At 35.1% G+C, this 20,857-nt stretch overlaps 1 protein-coding gene across 1 annotated transcript in view; it reads left to right on the top strand.

Annotated features, from left to right (window-relative positions):
- CNTN3 (contactin 3) overlaps positions 1–20,857 on the top strand; it is a 331,480-nt gene that overhangs the window by 273,462 nt on the left and 37,161 nt on the right. Inside the window, exon 14 of the mRNA XM_078075960.1 lies at positions 20,478–20,595. Coding sequence (XP_077932086.1) covers positions 20,478–20,595 — 118 coding nt within the window. The remainder of the gene's footprint in view (positions 1–20,477; positions 20,596–20,857) is intronic.

The raw sequence follows: 20,857 nt of genomic DNA on the forward strand, positions 1-20,857 counted from the left end.
CAGCAATATGTATACAGTAGCATTCTCTTATACTCATATTTAACCAACAGAATTCCACTCCATGTACCCAGTCAAAATATAAAAAAATAAAATAATAGAGAGAGAGAAAGGAGAGAGATTCCATCATTCACCCCGGTAAAACATCTTTCTCTACTTTTAAATAAACCTTAGCTTCCACTAATAGGATGAAAAAGATAATAGCCCACAGTTCAAGAGAAACAGAAGAACATCACGAGCTAGGACCTAAGTATCAGGGGCCTAGCAATTTAAATATAATTTTTAGAACATTCAAGGACAATTTTGACTTGCCTAATAAGCTACCGTTGGGACTGAGATATATGATGGGGGTCACTATAAATAGAAACCTTCAAACCAAAACATACCAAGAGTTCAGTGTATATTGTAATGGATGTTCAAATGGATATGCTTTGATAAACTTGATGGGGTGCAGGTGCTTTAGAAATGAAGAATGTAGAAAGCCAAGCTGTACAGCTTTACAAACATTTTGTGGAATTGCATCTATGATGAATTAGAATGTGTGTGGATAAAAGTCACTGGAAGCAGTAAGAGTTTTAGCGGTGACTGGTTTAGCAGTGATTGCCATTCATTTGAGTGGCTGACTTCAGGATGATTTATCTCCCACAGGCCAGGCTCACTCTTGTTATGGCAGCTCCTCGTGAGCCTCAGGATTTGATGCATGTCCCAGCTCTTGGTGGTAGAGAAGAATATCTTTAAAAGTAATCCTTTGTATGGGGCGCCTGGGTGGCTCAGTCGTTAAGCGTCTGCCTTCGGCTCAGGTCATGATCCCAGGGTCCTGGGATCGAGCCCCACAGCGGGCTCTCTGCTCCGCGGGAAGCCTGCTTCTCCCTCTCCCACTCCCCCTGCTTGTGTTCCCTCTCTCGCTGTGGGTCTCTCTCTGTCAAATAAATAAATAAAATCTTAAAAAAAAAAAAAAAAAGTAATCCTTTGTGTGTAATAACACAATTGTGGTCACTTTAACTTGATTTGTTTCATAGAATTACCAGGGTCTGAGGACTAAAAGTTTGAAAATAACAGTTTTTTTATAATACAACACTATGTTTAAAAAAAAGGTTTTATGTGCATTTTATTGATTGATTGTGGCGGGGGGGGGGCGGGGGGGAGGGGCAGAGAGATAGGGAGAGAGAGAATCTCAAGCAGGCTCCACACCCAGCATGGAGCCCAATGTGGGGCTGTATCCCACAACCCAGAGATCAGGACCTGGCCAAAATCAAGAGTCTGACACCCAAACTGAGTGAGCCACCCAGGTGCCCCTGTATGTGCATTTTAAATACAGATCTGAGGCAAAACACTCCTCCAAACACTAGTTGTGGCGATACTCTGAGTTTTTAAGCATCTCCTACTTGGATGGTCTTATAAATTTTATATGTTGTCCAAATTCAAAGCATCACCTGACTTGGAATGATCATTAAGAGGATATCCTCAGGAAAGAGTCTATAAAAGTGGTGATTAAACCAGAGAAATTACTATTCTTTATCTTGAACACTTCCCTGAAGTCCAGCTCTTCCCAAAAAGCTGCTTAGGGATGAAAAAACAAGGGTTCTGCAATGCGTATGGAAAAAGGGAAATGCACAAAACTGTTGAAGTTGAGTTTATTTCCCTAACTCATCATTTGCTCAACCAGGCATATAGAGGCTCTGTTTCTACTTAAAGTGTGATTGGCACCCCAGGACTGTGTTCGTCAAGTAAAATGTTAATTAAGATGAATGGTCCACATCTACCCCTAGTGGAAACATGGTAAGATTTAAATTTATAAGAAGTCAAACCAAGTAACACATAACTTGAACTGAAACCCATAAAAATATCAGTTACAACAAAAACCAAGGCTATAAATAAAAGGATGTAAGTGAAAAAATACGCAAATATTTATCAGTCAAATGCAACAAAAAAGAGAGAATAACAAGTGTTATTTTGTAAAAAGATCATAATTCAAGGCAAATCTCAAGAGTAGAAAGGATAAATACATTTTGAAAAAAGTTTGCTCTGTCATGAAGGTATAATAATCATAAACTATAATACTGCAAATAATATACCATTAAAATACATCAAGTCAAAAGCAAAGAGAAAAATGAGAAACAAAATCAGTATATAGTCTCTGAGAGCTCTTTTTAACTGCCAACAGATCATTTTGCCAAAATTAGTAAAAGGCAGTTTTGATGCTCTATTATAATGGAAGAAACAGATACATATAAAAATTTTTCTACACAAATAGAAAATACGCATTCCTTTTCATACCCTAATAAAACTTAGAAAAGAAAAATAGCAAAACTATTATATACAAAGGAGATGGAAAAAACCGGGTGGGTGAAATGTCAAAAAGTAATGGATAATCTCTAGAATGTACCAGTGAAGAGTAAAGATAAAACTAAAATCAGAAATAAGAAAGAGAATATAATAGATAATAAAGAAATATTTAAAAACAGAGCATTCCATGTTGGACTCATATGTATTTAATGGAATCCAATTAAGTGGAACATTTCTGGTAAAATAGAAATAATCAAAATCAATAAGAATTAGAAAGCCTAAATAGATCCATTAAGTATGAAAACATGTAAATCAATAACCACCAACCGCCTCCCCTCCCACAAAAAAAGGATTTTAGGGCCAGATAATTTAACTGTTTTTTTCAAGTTTTCAGGAACCAGATAAATATTTTGTTATATAAACTATTTGACAACATAAAAAGTTCAAAAATCTTTTCAATTTATTTTGTGAGGCTCACATACTCCTAAGAACAAAACCTAGCAAGATAGCAAATAATTAGTAGGTAAATATTCATTTCATGAATATAGTATGAAAACCTAAATGACATTTTGTCAAACAAGACTGAACATTATATTAAAATAATGGTAATGACCCTTTGTAAACTACGTGGGGATATTCTAGCCAATGTGCATGCATCGTATCAATAGATCTAATAAAATAGACCACAGTATTCTCAATGGGTATTTAAAAGACATTCAATAAAATTAATAACCTATTATAGAAACAGAAAAATACTTCTTCCACATCCCAAAAATGTCTTTAAAGGGAGCTACCAGGAATACTTTTATTTAAATCAGCAATAAGAAAGGAAACACACAAATACCATTACTTTAAAACCATTTGGAAATGTTTGGACCGATACAATGAGGTATAAACAGGAATAAATGACTTAACTCTGAAAATAAGGAAACAGAGTTAGCATAATTTGAGGACAAAATGATATTTGGACTACTCAAAATCCAGTAGTATCAACTCTGAATTTTTAAAAATTAATGAGTGTTCCGTCAACTGCTTAGATACAAGAAAAATTTATAAAAAATAATAGCTTTTTAATGTAACAACAGTAACCAATAAGAAAGTATAATGGGACAAAAAACTCCTTGAAAAGATAAAATACATGTTAATAATTTGTATTTGTATGCAAGACCTAAATAAAGAAAGCTATAATACTTTATTAATATGAATGAATAGGTGGATGGGTGGATGGAAGGAGGGAGGGAGTGAGGGAGGGACGGGTGGATAGAAAGACAGGGAAAGAATCATAAAATGTTGGTGCTCCTGGATGAAATAAAGCAGCTGTGTATTATGAGGCTTTTAATTTTTCTTAGATTTTTCCATGGTTTTTAAATAACTAACAATCTGATTCCAGTTTAAATAATTCTGATGGTGTTTAGAGTAAGAAATAGGTAAGAAAAAGAATAGGTAATACTATTTTGAAAGAATAGTGAAACCTTGTCAGTAATTTCCAGAGAGTTTTCTTTGGATATTTGCTCAGGCAAGGGATTGCTGAATCTGATTAGAATTATCTAGTTTCATCATTAAAAAATCTGAACTCAGAATTCCAACTTTTAAAATCTATTTCATTCTCTTATGAACTGTTGATCTTAATCTCTCTTTCCTCAGTTTTTCATTTGTAAAACTGAGGTGATAATAGTATCTTATTCAGATATATATATATATATATATATATATATATATATGTATATAAAGCACTTAGAACAACACATGTTAGTTCTTGTTCTTGTTGTTATTACTATTACTACTACTAGCTGTAATGGTAGCTTTGTTTCTAAATTGTCCTTCAAGAAAGGTGCAGCCTACTGGGTATTTACCCCAAAGATACAAATGTAGGGATCCGAAGGGGGACGTGCACCCCAATGTTTATAGCAGCAATGTCCACATAGCCAAACTGTGGAGAGAGCCAAGATGTCCATCAACAGATGAATGGATAAAGAAGATGTGGTATATATATATATATATATATATATATATACACACACACAATGGAATATTATGCAGCCATCAAAAAGAATGAAATCTTGCCATTTCCAACGACCTGGATGGAACTGGAGGGTATTATGCTGAGTGAAATAAGTCAATCAGAAAAAGACATGTATCATATGACCTCACTGATATGAGGAATTATTAATCTCAGGAAACAAACTGAGGATTGCTGGAGTGGTGGGGGGTGGGAGGGATGGGGTGGCTGGGTGATAGACATTGGGGAGGGTATGTGCTATGGTGAGCACTGTGAATTGTGTAAGACTGTTGAATCATAGACCTGTACCTCTGAAACAAATAGTACATTATGTGTTAAAAAAAAAAAAAAGAAGAAGATAGCAGGAAGGGAAAAATGAAGGGGGGGAAATCGGAGGGGGAGACGAACCATGAGAGACTAGGGACTCTGAGAAACAAACTGAGGGTCCTAGAGGAGACGGGGGTGGGGTGGATGGGTTAGCCTGGTGATGGGTATTAAAGAGGGCACGTACTGAATGGAGCACTGGGTGTTATACGCAAACAATGAATCATGGAACACTACATCAAAAACTAATGAGGTAATGTATGGTGATTAACATAACATAATAAAAAAAAATAAAAAGCTTAAAAAAAAAAAGAAAGGTGCAGCAATTTATGTTCCTATCAGCAGAACATGAGGGTGCCTGTTACCCCAAATCTTTTCCCACACCTGTTTTTTTCTCTTCATTTTTATAAAACATTTTTGCCAAACAGATGGTTGAAAAGTGATCTCATTATCACCAACTTCTCATTTCTCAGGTCAATAATGAGATTGAGAAACTCTCCATTTGCTTATTAACATTTTAGATATTAAAGAAATACTTAGAATTATAACTGACTCCCCCAAATCAAGACAGTTGGGGGCTTAATACTTTTGTGAAATGGAAGATTACTTCTGCAGGAAAAAGAGAGAAAAAAAATTACCTTTTTATTTCTAGCTAGAAAAATTGACAAAAGTCCACCTATCTGGATTATTATATAGAAGAATATTCAAAAACATTTTTTTAAAGATTTTATTTACTTATTTCAGAGAGAGAAAGAGCAAGCATAAGCACGGGGAGGGGCAGAGGGAGAAGCAGACTTCCCAGTGAGCAGGGAGCCCTACACAGGGCTCAATTCCAGGACCCCAGGATCATGACCTAAGCCAAAGGCAGAGGCTTAACCAACTGAGCCACCCAGGTGCCCCCAAAAAACATTTTTTTAATCTGTCAATAGAGAATGACTTTCAAAAATTACAAAAACAAAACACAAACTGCTTCAAGACAACAATTAGCCAAAAAGACGTATTTTATTTTTGTCAGAGACAAAGCAGTGAAATTGACATTTTTCATGTATCAGATTTTCATCTCATCTATGTCATGTGTCCATTAGACAGTGTTTTCCTGTGGTCACAGCAGAAAATTCTTCACATAGACATAAACTCAGAGTATGTACTGGTCATTTCCTGTCTTATGGTATGACATAGACTTCTTCCATAAATTGCAAATCTGTATCCTTTATTCATTTCTCCTGTTGGAATTCAGAACTTTGTTTTACAGATTTACAATATGTCCTTATGTATTCAAGCTATTGATTATATCTTAGTTTAATTCACTGGGAATATCTTCTTTCAGTATGTCACTTTTCTGCTAACTTTGTTTATTATCATTCATAAAAGTTTTCATGTTCACATAGTCAAAAAAACAATATTCTTCTTTTCCTAAGAGTTTTCATAAATTTTCCTGGATTGAATTTCATAAATTTTCCTAAGAGTTTTCATAGATTTTCCTGGATATACAAGCTGTGGGAATTTGAGGAGGGATATGGAGAAGACTTTGAAATGACTGTTCTTTGGAGAGTGTGTTATAAAAAAATTGGGGGATGTGTCATGGGGAGTAAAACTTTGGGGGAGATTCAGATATTTAAAGAAGACTTTGGGAAGATTTTGCTGGGAATTTCACCTTGTTTCCCCACAACTTCCAATAAAATTGCATCACTCCACTTAGGAGATGACTTTTTTCCCTGGGGAAGGGGCATCAGTTGTTACCTTAGTGCATACTGGGATTCCACTCTTGAATCCACCCCTACTGTTAGTAAGTCTTGAGTTGGGTAGTGTCAATCCTCCAATTTAATTCTTCAATATTGAATTGGCTATTCTGGGTCTTCTGCCTCTTCATGTAAACTTTAGATTCACTTTGTCAATATCCATACACTAATTTGCTGGGATTTTTTTATTGGGATTGCATTTATTCTATACATCAAGCAGGGAAAAACTGACATTCACAATATTGAATGTTCCTATCCATGAACATAGACTATCTATCCATTTATTTAGTTCTTTTTTGATGTCTTTCATCAGAGTTTTATAGTTTTCCTCATACAGTTCTTATATGTATTTTGTTAGATTTATATCTAAATATTTCATTTTTTGAATGCTGTACAAATAGTAATGTGTTTTAATTTCAAATTAACTTGTTCATTACTGTTATATAGGGGAGAAGTTGACTTTTCTATATTAACCTTGTATCCTACAACATTGCTGTAATTGCTTATTACTTCCAGGCATTTTGTTTTGTTGATTCTTTCAGATTTTCTAAATAGATAATAATATCATCTGAGAAAAAAGATGGTTTTATCTCTTTCTTCCCAATCTGTATACCCTTTATTTCCTCTTTTTTTTTTTTTTTTTTTTGGTCTTATTGAATTACTAGGATTTCTAGTAGTGTTAAGAATAGTGATGAAAAGGAACATCCTTGCCTTGTTCTTGATGTTAGCAGGAAATCTTTAAGTTTCTGACCATTAATTATGATGTTAATTGTAGTTATTTTGTAGATGTTTTCTATCAAGTTGAGGAATTTCCCCCATTCTTTGTTTGCTGAGAGTTCTCATCATGAATAGGCCTTTCTTTCTTTCTTTCTTTCCTTCTTTCTTTCTTTCTTTCTTTCTTTTTCTTGTCAAATGCTTTTTCTGCATCTATTGATATGATCATGTGATTTTTTTTCTTTTTTTTTTTCCCTGCTGTACCAGAGCTGGTTTGTGTCACCAGTTGAATATGGCAAAAGTGATGTTATGGTCCTTCTTTTTTTTTTTTTTTTTTTAAGTTTTTATTTAAATTCCAGTTAGTTAACATACAGTGTAATATTAGTTTCAGGTGTACAATATAGTGATTCAACACTTCCATACATCATCCAGTTCTCATCACAAGTGCCCTCCTTAATCCCTGTCACCTATCTAACCCATCCCTCCATCATCCTCCCTTCTGGTAACCATCAGTTTGTTCTCTAATAAAAAACTTTTGCACAGCGAAGGAAAAAAGTCAGCAAAATTAAGAGGCAACTTATGGGATGGGAGAAGATATTTGCAAATGACATATCCAATAAAAGCTTAGATTCCAAAATATATAAAGAACTTATAAAACTCAACACCCAAAAAGTGAATAACCCAATTAAAAATGGGCAGAAGACATGAATAGACATTTTTCCAAAGATTTTTCTTTATTAGATTTTTCATATAATGGATTACATTAAATGATTTTCAAGTATTGAACCAGCCCTACATAACTGGGATAAACCCCACTTGGTTGTGTTGTATACATTTTTATACATTATTGTAATTGATTTGCTAATACTTTGTTGTAGATTTTTATGTCTATGTTCAAGAGAGATACTAGTCTATAGTTTTCTTTTCTTGCAATGTCTTCATCTGATTTCAGTATTAATTAGGGTAATGCTGGCCTCACGAAATGAGTTGGGACATACTCCCTTAGCTTTTTTTTTTTAATATTTTATTTATTTATTCGACAGAGAGAGAGACAGCAAGAGGGAACACAAGCAGGGGGAGTGGGAGAGGGAGAAGCAGGCTTCCCGCTGAGCAGAGAGCCCGCTGTGGGGCTCGATCCCAGGACCCTGGGATCATGACCGGAGCCGAAGGCAGACGCTTAATGACTGAGCCACCCAGGCGCCCTCCCTTAGCTTTTATTGGTATAATTTCTTCCTTAAATGTTTGGTAGAATTTGCCAGTGAACCCATCTGGGTCTTTTACTTTCTGTTTGGGAGAGTTATTAATTATTAATTAAATTTCTTTAATAGTATAGTTCTTCTTATATGTGTTTTGGCAGAATATGACTTTCAGAGATTTGGCCCATTTCACCTAGGTAATCATATTGGTGGACACAGAATTATTCGTGGTATCCCTTTGCTAGCCCTTTAATGTTAGAGAATCCATAGTGGTACCTCTTCTTTCATTTTGTAATTTGTGTTTTCTCTTTCTTTTCTTAATTAGCGTGACCAGAGGTTGATCAATTTTATTGATCTTTTCAAAAAATCAGTTTCTGGTTTCATTGATTTTTCTCTATTGATTTCCTGTTTCAAATTTCATTGATTTCTAATCTTATTATCTCATTTCATCTGCTTACTTTTGATTTGTCTCTCTTTTTTAAATAGTTCCTTAAGATGGAAACTTAGATTTTGATTTTATATTTTTCTTCCTTTCTAATACATGCATTCAGTGCTGGAAATTTCCCTCTAAGCATTGTTGTCTCTATATCCCACAAATTTTGATAAATTGTATTTTCATTTATATTTAGTTCAAAATATTTCTAAGTTTCTCGTGAGATGTTTTCTTTGACCTATGTGTTATTTAGAAGTATGCTGTTTAATATCAAGTATTTGGGAATTTTCCAGCTATCTTCATCTGTCTTTCTGTTACCAATTTCTAGTTTAATTCCATTGTGGTCTGAGAGCAGACATTGTAGGATATCTTTCCCTTCAGATTCGTTAAAGTGTATTTTATGGCCCATAGTGTGGTCTTTCTTGGTAAATGTTTTATGTGAGCTTGAATAGAATGTATAATCTGCTGTTGTTGAATGACGGAGTCTATAGATATCAATTGTATCCAGTTGATTGATAGTGCTGTTCAGTTCAACTATGTTCTTACTGTATTTATACTTACTGGATCTGTCCATTTTGATAGATGGGTTTTAAGTTCCTCAGCTATAATAGCAGATTAATCTATTTCTCCTTAAAATTTTCTCTGTTTTTTCCTCTATGTATTCTGGTTCCTTGTTGTTAGGTATATATACATTAATCGTTGTTATGTCTTGGAATATTGGCCACTTTATCATTAGGTAATACCTTTCTTTGTCTTTGGTAACTTTTCTTATTTTAAAGTCAACTCTGTTTGAAATTAATATAGCTGCTCCCACGGTGCCTAGGCAGCTCAGTCAGTTAAGCAGCCAACTCTTGATTTCAGCTCAGGTCATGATCTTGGGGTCCTGGGATCCCACTCAGTGGGGAGTCTGCTTGAGGATTCCCTCTCCTCATTTCCCTCTGCTCCTTCCCCCACTCATGTTCTTTCTCTCTCTCTCTCTCAAATAAATAAATCTTAAAAAAATTTATATATATAGCTACTCCCACTCTTTTTATTATTAGTGTTAGCATGGTATATTTTTTTTTCCACCCATTTACTTTGAATCTATATGTGTCTTTATATTTAAGTGGGTTTCTTGTAGACAAGATTAAGTTGGTTCTTGTTTTTTAATTCACTCTGACAATCTCCATCTTTTACTTGGTATATTTAGACCATTGACATTTAAAGAGATTATTAATATAGTTGGATTAATATCTATCATATTTCTTCTGCTTTCTGTTTGTTGCCCTTGTTCTTTGTTTCTGTTTTTACCTTCCACATTTTCTCTGCCTTTTGTTGTTTTAATTGAGCATTTTATATGACTCCACTCTCTCTCCCTTCTTAGTATATCCAATTACACTATTTTTTAAGTAGCTATCCTAGAGTGCAATATGTATTTACAACCAATCCAGTTCAACTTTCAAATAACTGTGTACAGCTTCACTGGTAGTGCAGGTACCTTATAATAACAAAATATTCCTAATTCTTTCCTCCTATCCCTTCTATCATTTCTGTCTTTCATTTCATGTATACATATATCTAAATGTATATATAAAATCAAATTCGCTTTGATGACAGTATTTCGAACAAACTGTTAACTGTTGGTCTATTAAGAATAAGCAGAATAAAAGTTTCTTTTTCACATTTACTTATTTATTCTCTGATGCTCTTCCTTTCTTCATGAAAATCTAAGTTTCTGACCTCTATCATTTTCCTTCCCTATGCAGGACTTCTTTTAACATGTCTTGTAAGGCAGGTTACCAGCAACACATTTCCTTAATATTTTTTATTGCCTGAGAAAGTGTATATTTTTCCTTTTACTTTTCAGGGTACTGAATTCTACGTTGGTGGGTTTCTTCTCTCAACACTAAATATTTCATTCCATATGTTTTCTTGCTTGCTTCGTTTCTGAGGAGATATTGGATGTAACTCTTAATTTCCTTCCTCTATAGGTAAAGTGTTTTTTTTCTTGGGCTTCTTTCAAGATTCTCTTTGATTTCTTTTGAGGCTTGAATATGCCTACGTGTACTTTTTATGGCATTTATCCTGCTTGATTATCTGTGAGCTATTGGATCTGTGCTTTGGTATCTAACATTAATTTGGGGAAATTCTAAGTCATTTTTGCTTCAAATATGACTTCTTTTCCCTTTCTCTTCTTTTTTCCTTCTGATATCCCCATTAAGTGTACATTATGCCTTTTGTAGTTATCCTACAGTTCTGGAATATTCTACTATTTTTTTCAGCCTTTTTCTCCTTTACTTTCAGTATTAGAATCTTTGATTTTCATATCCTCAAGCTCAGAGATTGTGTTCTCAACCATGTCTAGTCTATTAATGATCCCATCAAAACCGTTTTTCATTTCTGTCACAGTGTTTTTTATCTCTAGCATTCTCTTTTTTATTGTTTCTTAGAATTTCCCTTTCTCTGTTTTCATTGTCCATCTATTTTGCATATTGCTTGCTTTTTCCATTAAATCCCTTAGCATATTAATTGTAGTTCTTTTGAATTCTTGGTCTGACAATTCCAACATTCCTGCCATACTTGGTGCCTATTCTGATGCTTATTATGTCTCTTCAAACTGTGTTTTTTTTTTGCCTTTTGATGTGCCTTGTCATTTTTTGTTGAAAGGCAGATGGTGCACTAGTAGAAAAGAACAGCAGTAAATTGGCCACTACTAATGTAGTGTAAGGTGTGGGGGGAGGGAAAGCATTCCATAATCCTGATTAGGTTTCATTCTTTTGGTGAGCCTGTTCTCCTGGACTGTGAACTTCACCCGGGTTTCTTCCCCTCCCCCATTTGATGAGATGTCCAGAGGGCTTGAAGTTGTCTGTTTCTGTTCCCCATGTTGAAGGCGAGAGGGAGCTGGATTTGGGTATTTCTATCCCCCCAGAAGAGGTATTTGTCTCTGATAAAAACCCCAGCAGGTTAGGCTCTGGTAAAATAGTTTCTCCTGAAAGCAAGCCTTGTTAAGAACAGAATGCTTTGGCTTATTTCAACATAGTAAATGGTTCCTGTTCTCTTCCCCTGCCAGAGACACGGGGGGATTTTTCTCCAGTATTCACTGTGAGGACCTGGAAGAGCTGCTGGAGGAACAACTCACAGAAATGTGGGGAACCCCCTGCGATTGGGTTCCCTGGAGTTATAGCTCTCAGGCTTGTCCACACTGACCCTCCAGCAATTCATCAATTACAGCTCAGGTTTCTCTACCCCCACTACTGGCTCCTGAGCAAGTTTCTGCTCATTCGTAGGTTTCTACTCCAGTAAATTAGGATTCTCTGTATTTACCTGTTGTTTTTTTCCAGTTTGGGAGGCAGTGATTTTCTCTATCATCTCATTTTGTGCCAGATCTAAGATGAGTTGTTGATTTTTCAGTCAACTTTTTCCTTGCTTTTAAAACAGACTGTAATGTTAAGCTGCTCATACACTGCCTGAAAACCAGAAGTCAGGGTGACTGGTCCATTTTTAATTGGGTAATTTGCCTTTTTATTATTGAGTTGTAATTGTTCATGTTGGCTTAGATTTTATGTCAATTTCAGAAAGAAAATCATTCTGTTTTGTAAGACATAATATTTAATTATACCATTTAATTGATCTGAACCTAAATAAGAAAGTAAAGAATAAATGGTTCCTTTGGGGCAGTTTAAATTTTTAGACAAAAATCAGAAATTTTAGGTATTTTTTTTAATTACAGTAAACACTCTGATTTTTTACAGTTTTTCTTATACTGACTCTAAAATTTTAGATCATACTCTTTACCAGAAAAAATAGTCTAACAATAGTCATATCTGACATTAAACCTAGTCTTTTTTCTTAATCTTCTTCAGTAAGACTTTGAGATGAAAACCTACACTTCTGAAGTATCAGGAAAACTGATGGAATACTTTGGTCTGCTATTGTAATAAACACAGAGAGATTTCTTTCAGAGCGCTTCTTCTGGAAGAAGGTATAATTTTATTCTCTCTGACTGCTTAGGAGTCCTTTTTCTGACTCACAGAGGCTACTGACATGAAAGGAAGGGTGTCCAGGCAAGGGTTGTTGTTGTTGTTGTTGTTGTTGTTGTTTTTAACCTATTTTGGGTCCTGGGTATATAGCCACTCAAAACAACCTTGCAAGAATAAATTTTAGTGAACAAATACCCCAAACTCACTGTTCTCTTTCCCTCAGATCTCCTGATGGGAGGAACCCAAGGAAAAGGCAGAGTTTGAAGGAACCATTTTATATATAATGCATATAGGTCAGCTGCCCAAAAAAGAGGCAGTATTGTAGGTACAGAGATTTCTGGAGGAGTGTAGCCAACCGTGTTTGCAAAGATAGCTATAACAACATCCCTATTCAACATGCTCTTCTTTCAAAATGGCTTTGACACTCCTCCTCACTGAGTGGTGAAATCTATGCCTCCCACCTTGAAACCTAGTCCTTTATGACTGCCTTGAGCAATAAAAAACAGCAGGAGTGATGCTATGTGATTGCTAAGGCTAGTTCGTAAAAATGCATGCATTTCTATCTTGTTCCATCAGCACAATTTCTCTTGGAATCCAGCCACCATAATATGAGGAAGCCCAAGCACACTGTGGAGAGGTCTACCTCAAGAGGAACTAAAGTCCCCAGCCCACAGGTATGGCTGAATTCCCAGCCAGCAGCCCACCTCAACTTGCCAGTCATGTAAATGGGCTTTCCAGTCCCCTGTCAGCCACCCCACCTGATGAGATTTATAACAGAGATGAACTTTCCACACTGATCTCTGCTCAAATCACACAATTCAGAGTAGAATAAAGGATCGTTGTTATTTTGAGCCACTAACTTTTGGGTAATTTATTACATAGCAATAGTAATTGGAACTACAAGTAAACATAAGACATTTGGCACAGCTTGGTCAAGTTTCCCTGAAACAATGACTTTTTATTCCTGTGTATGAGTGGATTCCTATTCTTATATACTAGTCTTTTCATTCTATAAGGGACAAATCTCTTACTAAATTTTAAGCTTGTAATATAAGGATTTAAAAAGAGAGAGAGAGATCTGATCCATGAGTTAAATTGTTACTCAGGATAGTCTCTCATGACTTGAAATACTTTCATTCTGTGTCAGAATTTTCCCGTAAATCCAGAGAAATCCTAGAGTAATTCATGTTGACTAACAGTAAGTTTCTATATGAATCTATAGAAATTTATCAGCATGTTGAATTATCTCAGTGTCTGTTGGGTTTTGTTTTTTGTTTTTTAATTATGGTGAACATACCAAGGCAGTCTAATTACACGGAAATGTGCCTTGTGATTGACCTGCAGTACCTGTGTCAAATACTGGCTTTCTCACCTGTACTGTATGATTAAAATATGTATAGGATTGCTCTTCTCAGCTTATGAGCCCATCAGTAAACAGCCTAACTTAATGATTTTCTTATGCAGTTACTAGTTGCAGAATTTTAGAATTAGGAAAAGATGTGAGTGATTATTTAGAGCCTTTCATTTATAAAAGAAGTAAAGATGAAGAATGGACTATCTCAGGAGGTATCACAGTTGTTGACCCTGACTACTCATTAGAATCAGGTAGAGGGTCTCCATTTCCTAGTCCATTCTGATTTAATTGTTCTGGGATGTGGCCTAGGCATTTCCGGTATTTTTTTTAAGATTCGTCATATGAATTTATTGTCCAGCCAACACTGAGAACTGCTGGGTGTAGTGAACTGGGTAGCCCCATGTTTTGCAAAGCACAGACCACATACCCATAGGCAATACTAAATAAGGTAGAATGAGAGATCTATTCTATTTTTAATTTTGTTTCAATCATTTAGGTTAAATCAAGGAGAATGGTTCAGTATGATGTTCGGTTTGTCACTAATGATTCTCTAATAGTAGCTAATCTCCCCTTTTAACTAAGAGAGCAAAGGTCTCAGTCTCAGAGACTTTGAACTTGTCCAGCTAATGTCCATTTACATTATTTTGGACAGTGTTCCTTTGCACTGTTTTCTACTCATTGTTTTCATTTTGGCAGGTAACTATTATTTTGGTCAGCGGTTTTCCATTTAAGATGAAGACGTACATTTTCCATATCAATTTCCAGATAAATAGAAGTCTAAGAAAGTTTATAATTTTAAGAAAAAAATAAGTAAAGAGCCTTTGTACTAAGATACGGCAAAACACAACTGTGGAGGTATAACTCTAGTGAATGAAGTCACTAGAAAACACTGAGTTAAAATTACTGTGAGAACAAAGACAAGGTATCCTGATGCTACAAATGCTTAGTTAGATACTCCATCAACACACCACCACCCAGAAAAAAAAATGTCCCATGTTGTTAATAATGAACTTGATGTTGCAATAGAAAAGCTGATCCCTTTACAGCAAACGGGTATTGGACACAACCTGAAATATGCCTGAGGTGCCTTTGACTGAGTTTTTTATCATTTTTTATGTGTCACTCTTCCAAAAATAGTTCTGATGGATCAAGCTGGGACTCTCAATCCAGTAATGGAGCAATTATTCCAGTTTATTGGTATCAAAGAATATTGAGCAAATTTTGATATTAACAGACTCCATATTACCTGCCTTTAAATATCACCCGTTCAGACAAGCAAGCTTTGGACAATTTCAGATGAAGCTGTTAGTCAGTCAACAAAACTATGACTGTTTAGTATTAGGACCTGTTTCCCATGTTTCCGTGGCTGCTAATTATTTCTATTCCTTATATGAGCAGTGTGCATTTGTAATGGATAGTGACCTTGCTGCAGCTGTTTTGGGTTGGTGGGGGGCAAGTTTTAATTTGGTTGGTCAGAAATACATGTCTACCAGCAATTCCTTCAGGGACCTTCACGGAGGAAAACATCACCCAGGTTCCAGAAGGTACCAGCAGGTTTGACTGTTTTCAAGGCACCTACGTATGATTTACATGCCGTGTCAGGATTTGGAAGGCAACCCAGCAATGGGATGAATGATTAATATTGGAATCTATGCAATAACAGGCTGTGTGAAGTGACGAAAAGGAGGAGGACCACCTATTCAACCTCACCTTCCAAATAGCCATCAAAGGCTTTTTCCCCCCCTTAAACTGGAAAATTACGCTTCTTGGCAGCCTAGCAGCAGCATTTACATTGAGAGTGCTTACTAGGGAATTCGTTTTTGCTGATAATTTGTTATACTGCAAGTTTATGCTACATTTGCACCGTTCAAGAGGTTTCCTGAGTTCTAAGGTTTATTTTATCCCTTGATTTTTAGCATATGGTAGATAGCACAGTGTACTTTCAGCCTACCTATAATTATTAATGATCTATCTGCTTATTTATTTTCACCTGGCATGGGTTATCACATCATGTACTGTTTAGTTGTTTTTGTTTTTTTTTTCAGGGCAGAGCGGTTTTTAAATTACATCAGAAATTCCATTAGCATCATCATCTAAGAAAATATAGGGAAAAAGTTAATAAGCTCTTCTATTTCATTACATGCACACTGAATTTTCCCTTAGCATTTATTTCAAAGATGATTTGGCTTATAAATCCATTTACTGTTTATACCTGTAACATGTTCTGGAAATGGAATTTTTTTCTAGGAGACATCTATATGATTAGATGAACAAATAATTGGATGATCAAGTAAATCTAGTGAAGCTTTAAAAATTTTTTAAGTAGAAAAAACTCAAAATTTTATTGTCGTCAAGGTATAAATATGAACCTGAAATGATCTGCAATGAAGTTTAAGTTTTCTGGGGACAAATGAGCAATTTGTGGATTAACTATACGCTTGATATCCTCTCTCCCCTCATACTCCCAAATAGACTATGTTCTCACCTGCCTTAGGGTCTTTGTATGTTTAAGTGCCCTAATATAAACCATTTTTATAACGCTCTTTTTTTAGATAGCTTGTGTTCATGTTTCAAATCTCAGCTCAACTATCAATTCACCAAAACTCCAGAAAATCATAGATTCCTCTATGTACTTTAAGCTTGCATTATTACATTATAATTTTACATTGATTTATTGTAGTCGTCTGATTAATGACTGTCTTTCAACTGTAAACTCTATGAACATATGGACTGTTGTTTTTTTCACCATTGTATCCCAAGAGACTAAAGTACAGGTGGATGCTTAATAGATAGTTTTGAATGAATTATCTTATTTTTTAAAAGATAGGGCATTTCAGAAAGATCTGAAATTCATGTAGCTTAGGGAAATGTCTCCTGCTTCTTAAACTCCTGTGTAAGCCATCAGAATAGGCCTGTCCCACTACTAAAAGCTCCATTTCTGAGTAAATCTCTGATCAGCAGCATTGAAAAGGGAAAGACTGGAAATTGCACTGTTGTCCTTTGAGAGGGAGAGTTTAAGGTAAATAGGGATGAGAGATGTCAAAAAAAAAATGCTTTGACTCTACTTCTGCCCAGTTCTGATCCCCTGTATTTGAAGGAAGGGGGCGGGGGGGGGAGGAAGAGAGTTTAGGAAAACAATACAAAGAAATACTAACAAATTGAATTAATAGATAAAAAATTACAACCTATTTGTTATTCAAAGAATTAATAGTGTTCCTAAAAATGTTTTATTTGAATTAAATATAAATAATGGATGCAATTTTATTGATAAACCTGTTGAGAAATAATCTATTGATTACTGCTTTACTACATTTTGACAAATTTTTTCAGCTTTATTGAGTTATAGTATACTAATTTTACTTGTGTTTTTCTGATACACCTCTTCTCTCGCCTTTATCACAGTTAATCAGCAATTAACTATACTGTAACCGTTAACAATGAAAAATTGATGGGGACGGGAACTGGTTTGATATAAGTGAAACTTTCCTTGGGAATTCCTTTCCTTTTTTATCTTTTTTTTTAATGTCTGAAATATTCAGTTACATCTTGATAAGAAATAGGATATTCTAATTAATAGCATAATTACTTAAATTATTAGTAGTAAATGTTTCATTCATGTGAAAGAATTTGGAGTTTAGAATTATAATCATGTTATTTGATTATAATACTAGCTTGTGGTCCTATTTAATGTGGAACATTTAAACAGATAGCTGTATGTAATAATAACTGCATTTTAAGAACCATTATATTCTACCCAAAAGATGCACAGATCATAAGTGTATGACTCAATGAATATTTACAAATTGAACACACTCAAGTATCCAGCACCGAAATCAGGAAACAACATGACCTTTATCCCAGAAGTCCTCATGGTGCTTCATCATAGTACTACCCATCCTTTGAAAGGCAACTATAATCCATGCTTGTGATACAATAGATTACTGTAATGTGCTCTTTGCTATCCAGTTTATGTCTTTGAATTTGAGGCAGCCATGTTGACCTATAGTTACTGTTAGTTCATTTGCATGGTCTAATAATATTTCCTTAAATGAGTGTTCCAGTAATTCATCTACTTCGTTGTGACGGTGATTAGCTTGTTTCTCTTTTTTAGCTATTATGGGTAGCGCTTCTACAAATACTCTTGTAAATGTCTTTGGTGAGCATATACATACATCTCTGTAGGGTGTATAATTAGGAGTGGAATTGCTGGCTCATAGATTATGCATATGTCCTGCCTTAGTGGATACTTCCAAGTAGTTTTCCAGAATGGTCCTACTAATCTATACTCCTGTTAGTATAACAAGTTCCAGTTGCTCCACATCCTCAGCAGGACTTGAAATTGTCTCATTTATTCTGAAGTTATCTACAAATGGTCTGTGCTATGCAAATTTATTTAACCTTCATTAAATAAGCTTTCTAAACTTATAAAAAATAAGTTGCTTCACATGTATATATCTGTTACCCTGACTTGGGTTTACTTACGTAAATTCTAGAGGGCAGAGACCATATATTAGATACTTCTGTATCCTGGAGTGAACCTAACATGGCAGGCACTCAATGAACTTTTGTTAAGGTGAATCTTAACTCTGTATACTGATCCATTAAAAGAATAGATACAGTAAGAAAGAAGAAGCATTTGAAGAGGAACAATACAAATATGTTTTATTGAAAGAGACAGAAATTAAAGAGCATCCTTTCTAAATTTTGCTAAATTTTATTTTCCATTTATGTATTAATCTACTCAACTTCATGTTAGTGCTGAAAAAAAATCAATGGTTCCTACTGTCTACATGTCTTACTTAATTGCTTCTTTCTTCCACTCTACATTGTAGATAGATAATTAAAAATTATATTTCTCCTGATGGTGAGCCTAACTACATTTCTTCAGGAAGGTGGTTTGGTTTTGATACGAGCTAAGTTTTTTCCGCTCTTCACCCACCCATACCATAAGTGAAAAGAAAGAACACATCCAGTATCTGTCTCTTCCTTATTCTTTCAACAAACATAACCAGCCAATGTGCCTAAAAGATGTATTTATGTGTCTAAGGACATAAAGAAAGTCCAGTTCCAATTTTCTTTTACCGAACTGCTTTCAAAATAAGCAAATAAACCTAGGGAAGAATAATAACTCACCCAATGCCTTGATGGAATTTAATAGTAACAGTTCTTACTTCCCTGAAAATAAGAGATTTCTATAGAAATGATAATCAACCTCCTGTGAGTATATGGAACTCATAAAACCGGAAGAGTTTCTAAAGGTCAGCAAGCATTGAAAGTTTTGTCCTGGGGATAAATTCCTAAATAACCCTGAGGAGAAAAGAGAGGGACGGAAAGAAAAAAGTTCAACTTGATGAAAGTAAAATGTGCAAACTTAACAGTTTTTGGATTATCATTTAATTACAGCCATCAATCACCTCCCATCTGCTTTCTCCCAGTACTCAAGACATTCAGGCAAAAGCCACACAATCTGACCAACAGAGAATATATAGCCCATTCAGAATCCAAAGCCTAGGAAGCAATATTTAAGGAATTACCCTGTAGGAGATCTTAGGAAATTACCTAAAAGCCGGATAGTAGAATCCATCTTTCAAAAAATACTAGGAAAACCCAAGAATAAAACTATCCTTTTAATTAATAAGATAAACACTGTTGCTTCCTCTTGTGTAGCATTTAGAGATGTTTCAGTCAGTGATCATTTTCAAAGAGCTTTGCTTTCCAAATCATTTTATTTTCATCCATATTTTTACTAATGCATGGAACTGGCCTGCAGTAAATAATTTTATGAACATGATTTTATATTCTTTTAAAATGTGGACCATTTGAAGTTGAGCTTTTAGAAATACATTTGCTCCATTAATTGATGCTAGAGGATGCCAGCAATTGTCTTTATGGACAGCTGTTATTTTTAGGGTTTAAAGTGTTGTAATTTCTTCTTATTGAGGGGTTCATACTGACTGTTCCTAAATTCTGCAGTGAAAGAATTAAACAGCTTTAGACTTTTTAAGCACCAATGTGTTCAGAAAAGTGTTTCAACCATGGTAATCCTCTTGTCCTGTATATTTATCTCCCACCAGATACCTAAATGCTTCCCTCCTCTTCTCAGGCAGATAATTGCGTACAGGTTGGTACCAGAGAGAAGAGTTGAGCCAGTGCTGAGCAGTGGATATAAAAAGAAGTGTCACCCTAGTGGAAGTAAATAGACTCTGAGACCATAAGCTCTGCCCTTATTTATTTTTGAAGCCATAAATGCCCAGGGGAAAGCTTGTCGTTCATTTAGCTACAGCAATCTATGTGTGCAACCACGTATGGTTTTTAACTTGTTTTTATTTCCATACATTCCACTGTAGCAATCTACAGTCGCCAACCTCCTTGGTCTCTCTAAATATGGGTTTCATCCCAATGGTGTTGGCTACAAGCCTTCAATATTCTTCCTTTTTCAAAATGACAGTGTTCTCATTACCTGTTTTTTCCAACAGAGTTCATCTGGCGATTTAATGATCAGAAACATTCAGCTGAAACACAGTGGAAAATATGTGTGTATGGTGCAGACAGGGGTGGACAGTGTTTCATCTGCTGCCGACCTCATCGTAAGAGGTAGACATTAATGCCTCAGTGGTTTTTTGTTTTGTTTTGTTTTTTGTTTTTTAATAATCTTACATCTTCACTGATCATTCCTTACTGGAAGAAAAACCATCAGGCCGCATATGAGCATGTGAGTTATATTATTGATTTGATCCCCCCCTCCAAACAGACCAGAGACTATGATGATAAAAATGGGAGCTGATTCAACAAAATAAATATCTCAACTCTGCCCTTCGAATAGCTCTCACTGTAATAAGTATTTCACAGCTGCTGC

The sequence above is a fragment of the Halichoerus grypus genome, chromosome 1 (genome assembly GCF_964656455.1).
Source record: "Halichoerus grypus chromosome 1, mHalGry1.hap1.1, whole genome shotgun sequence".
Classification (NCBI taxonomy): Eukaryota; Metazoa; Chordata; class Mammalia; order Carnivora; family Phocidae; genus Halichoerus; species Halichoerus grypus.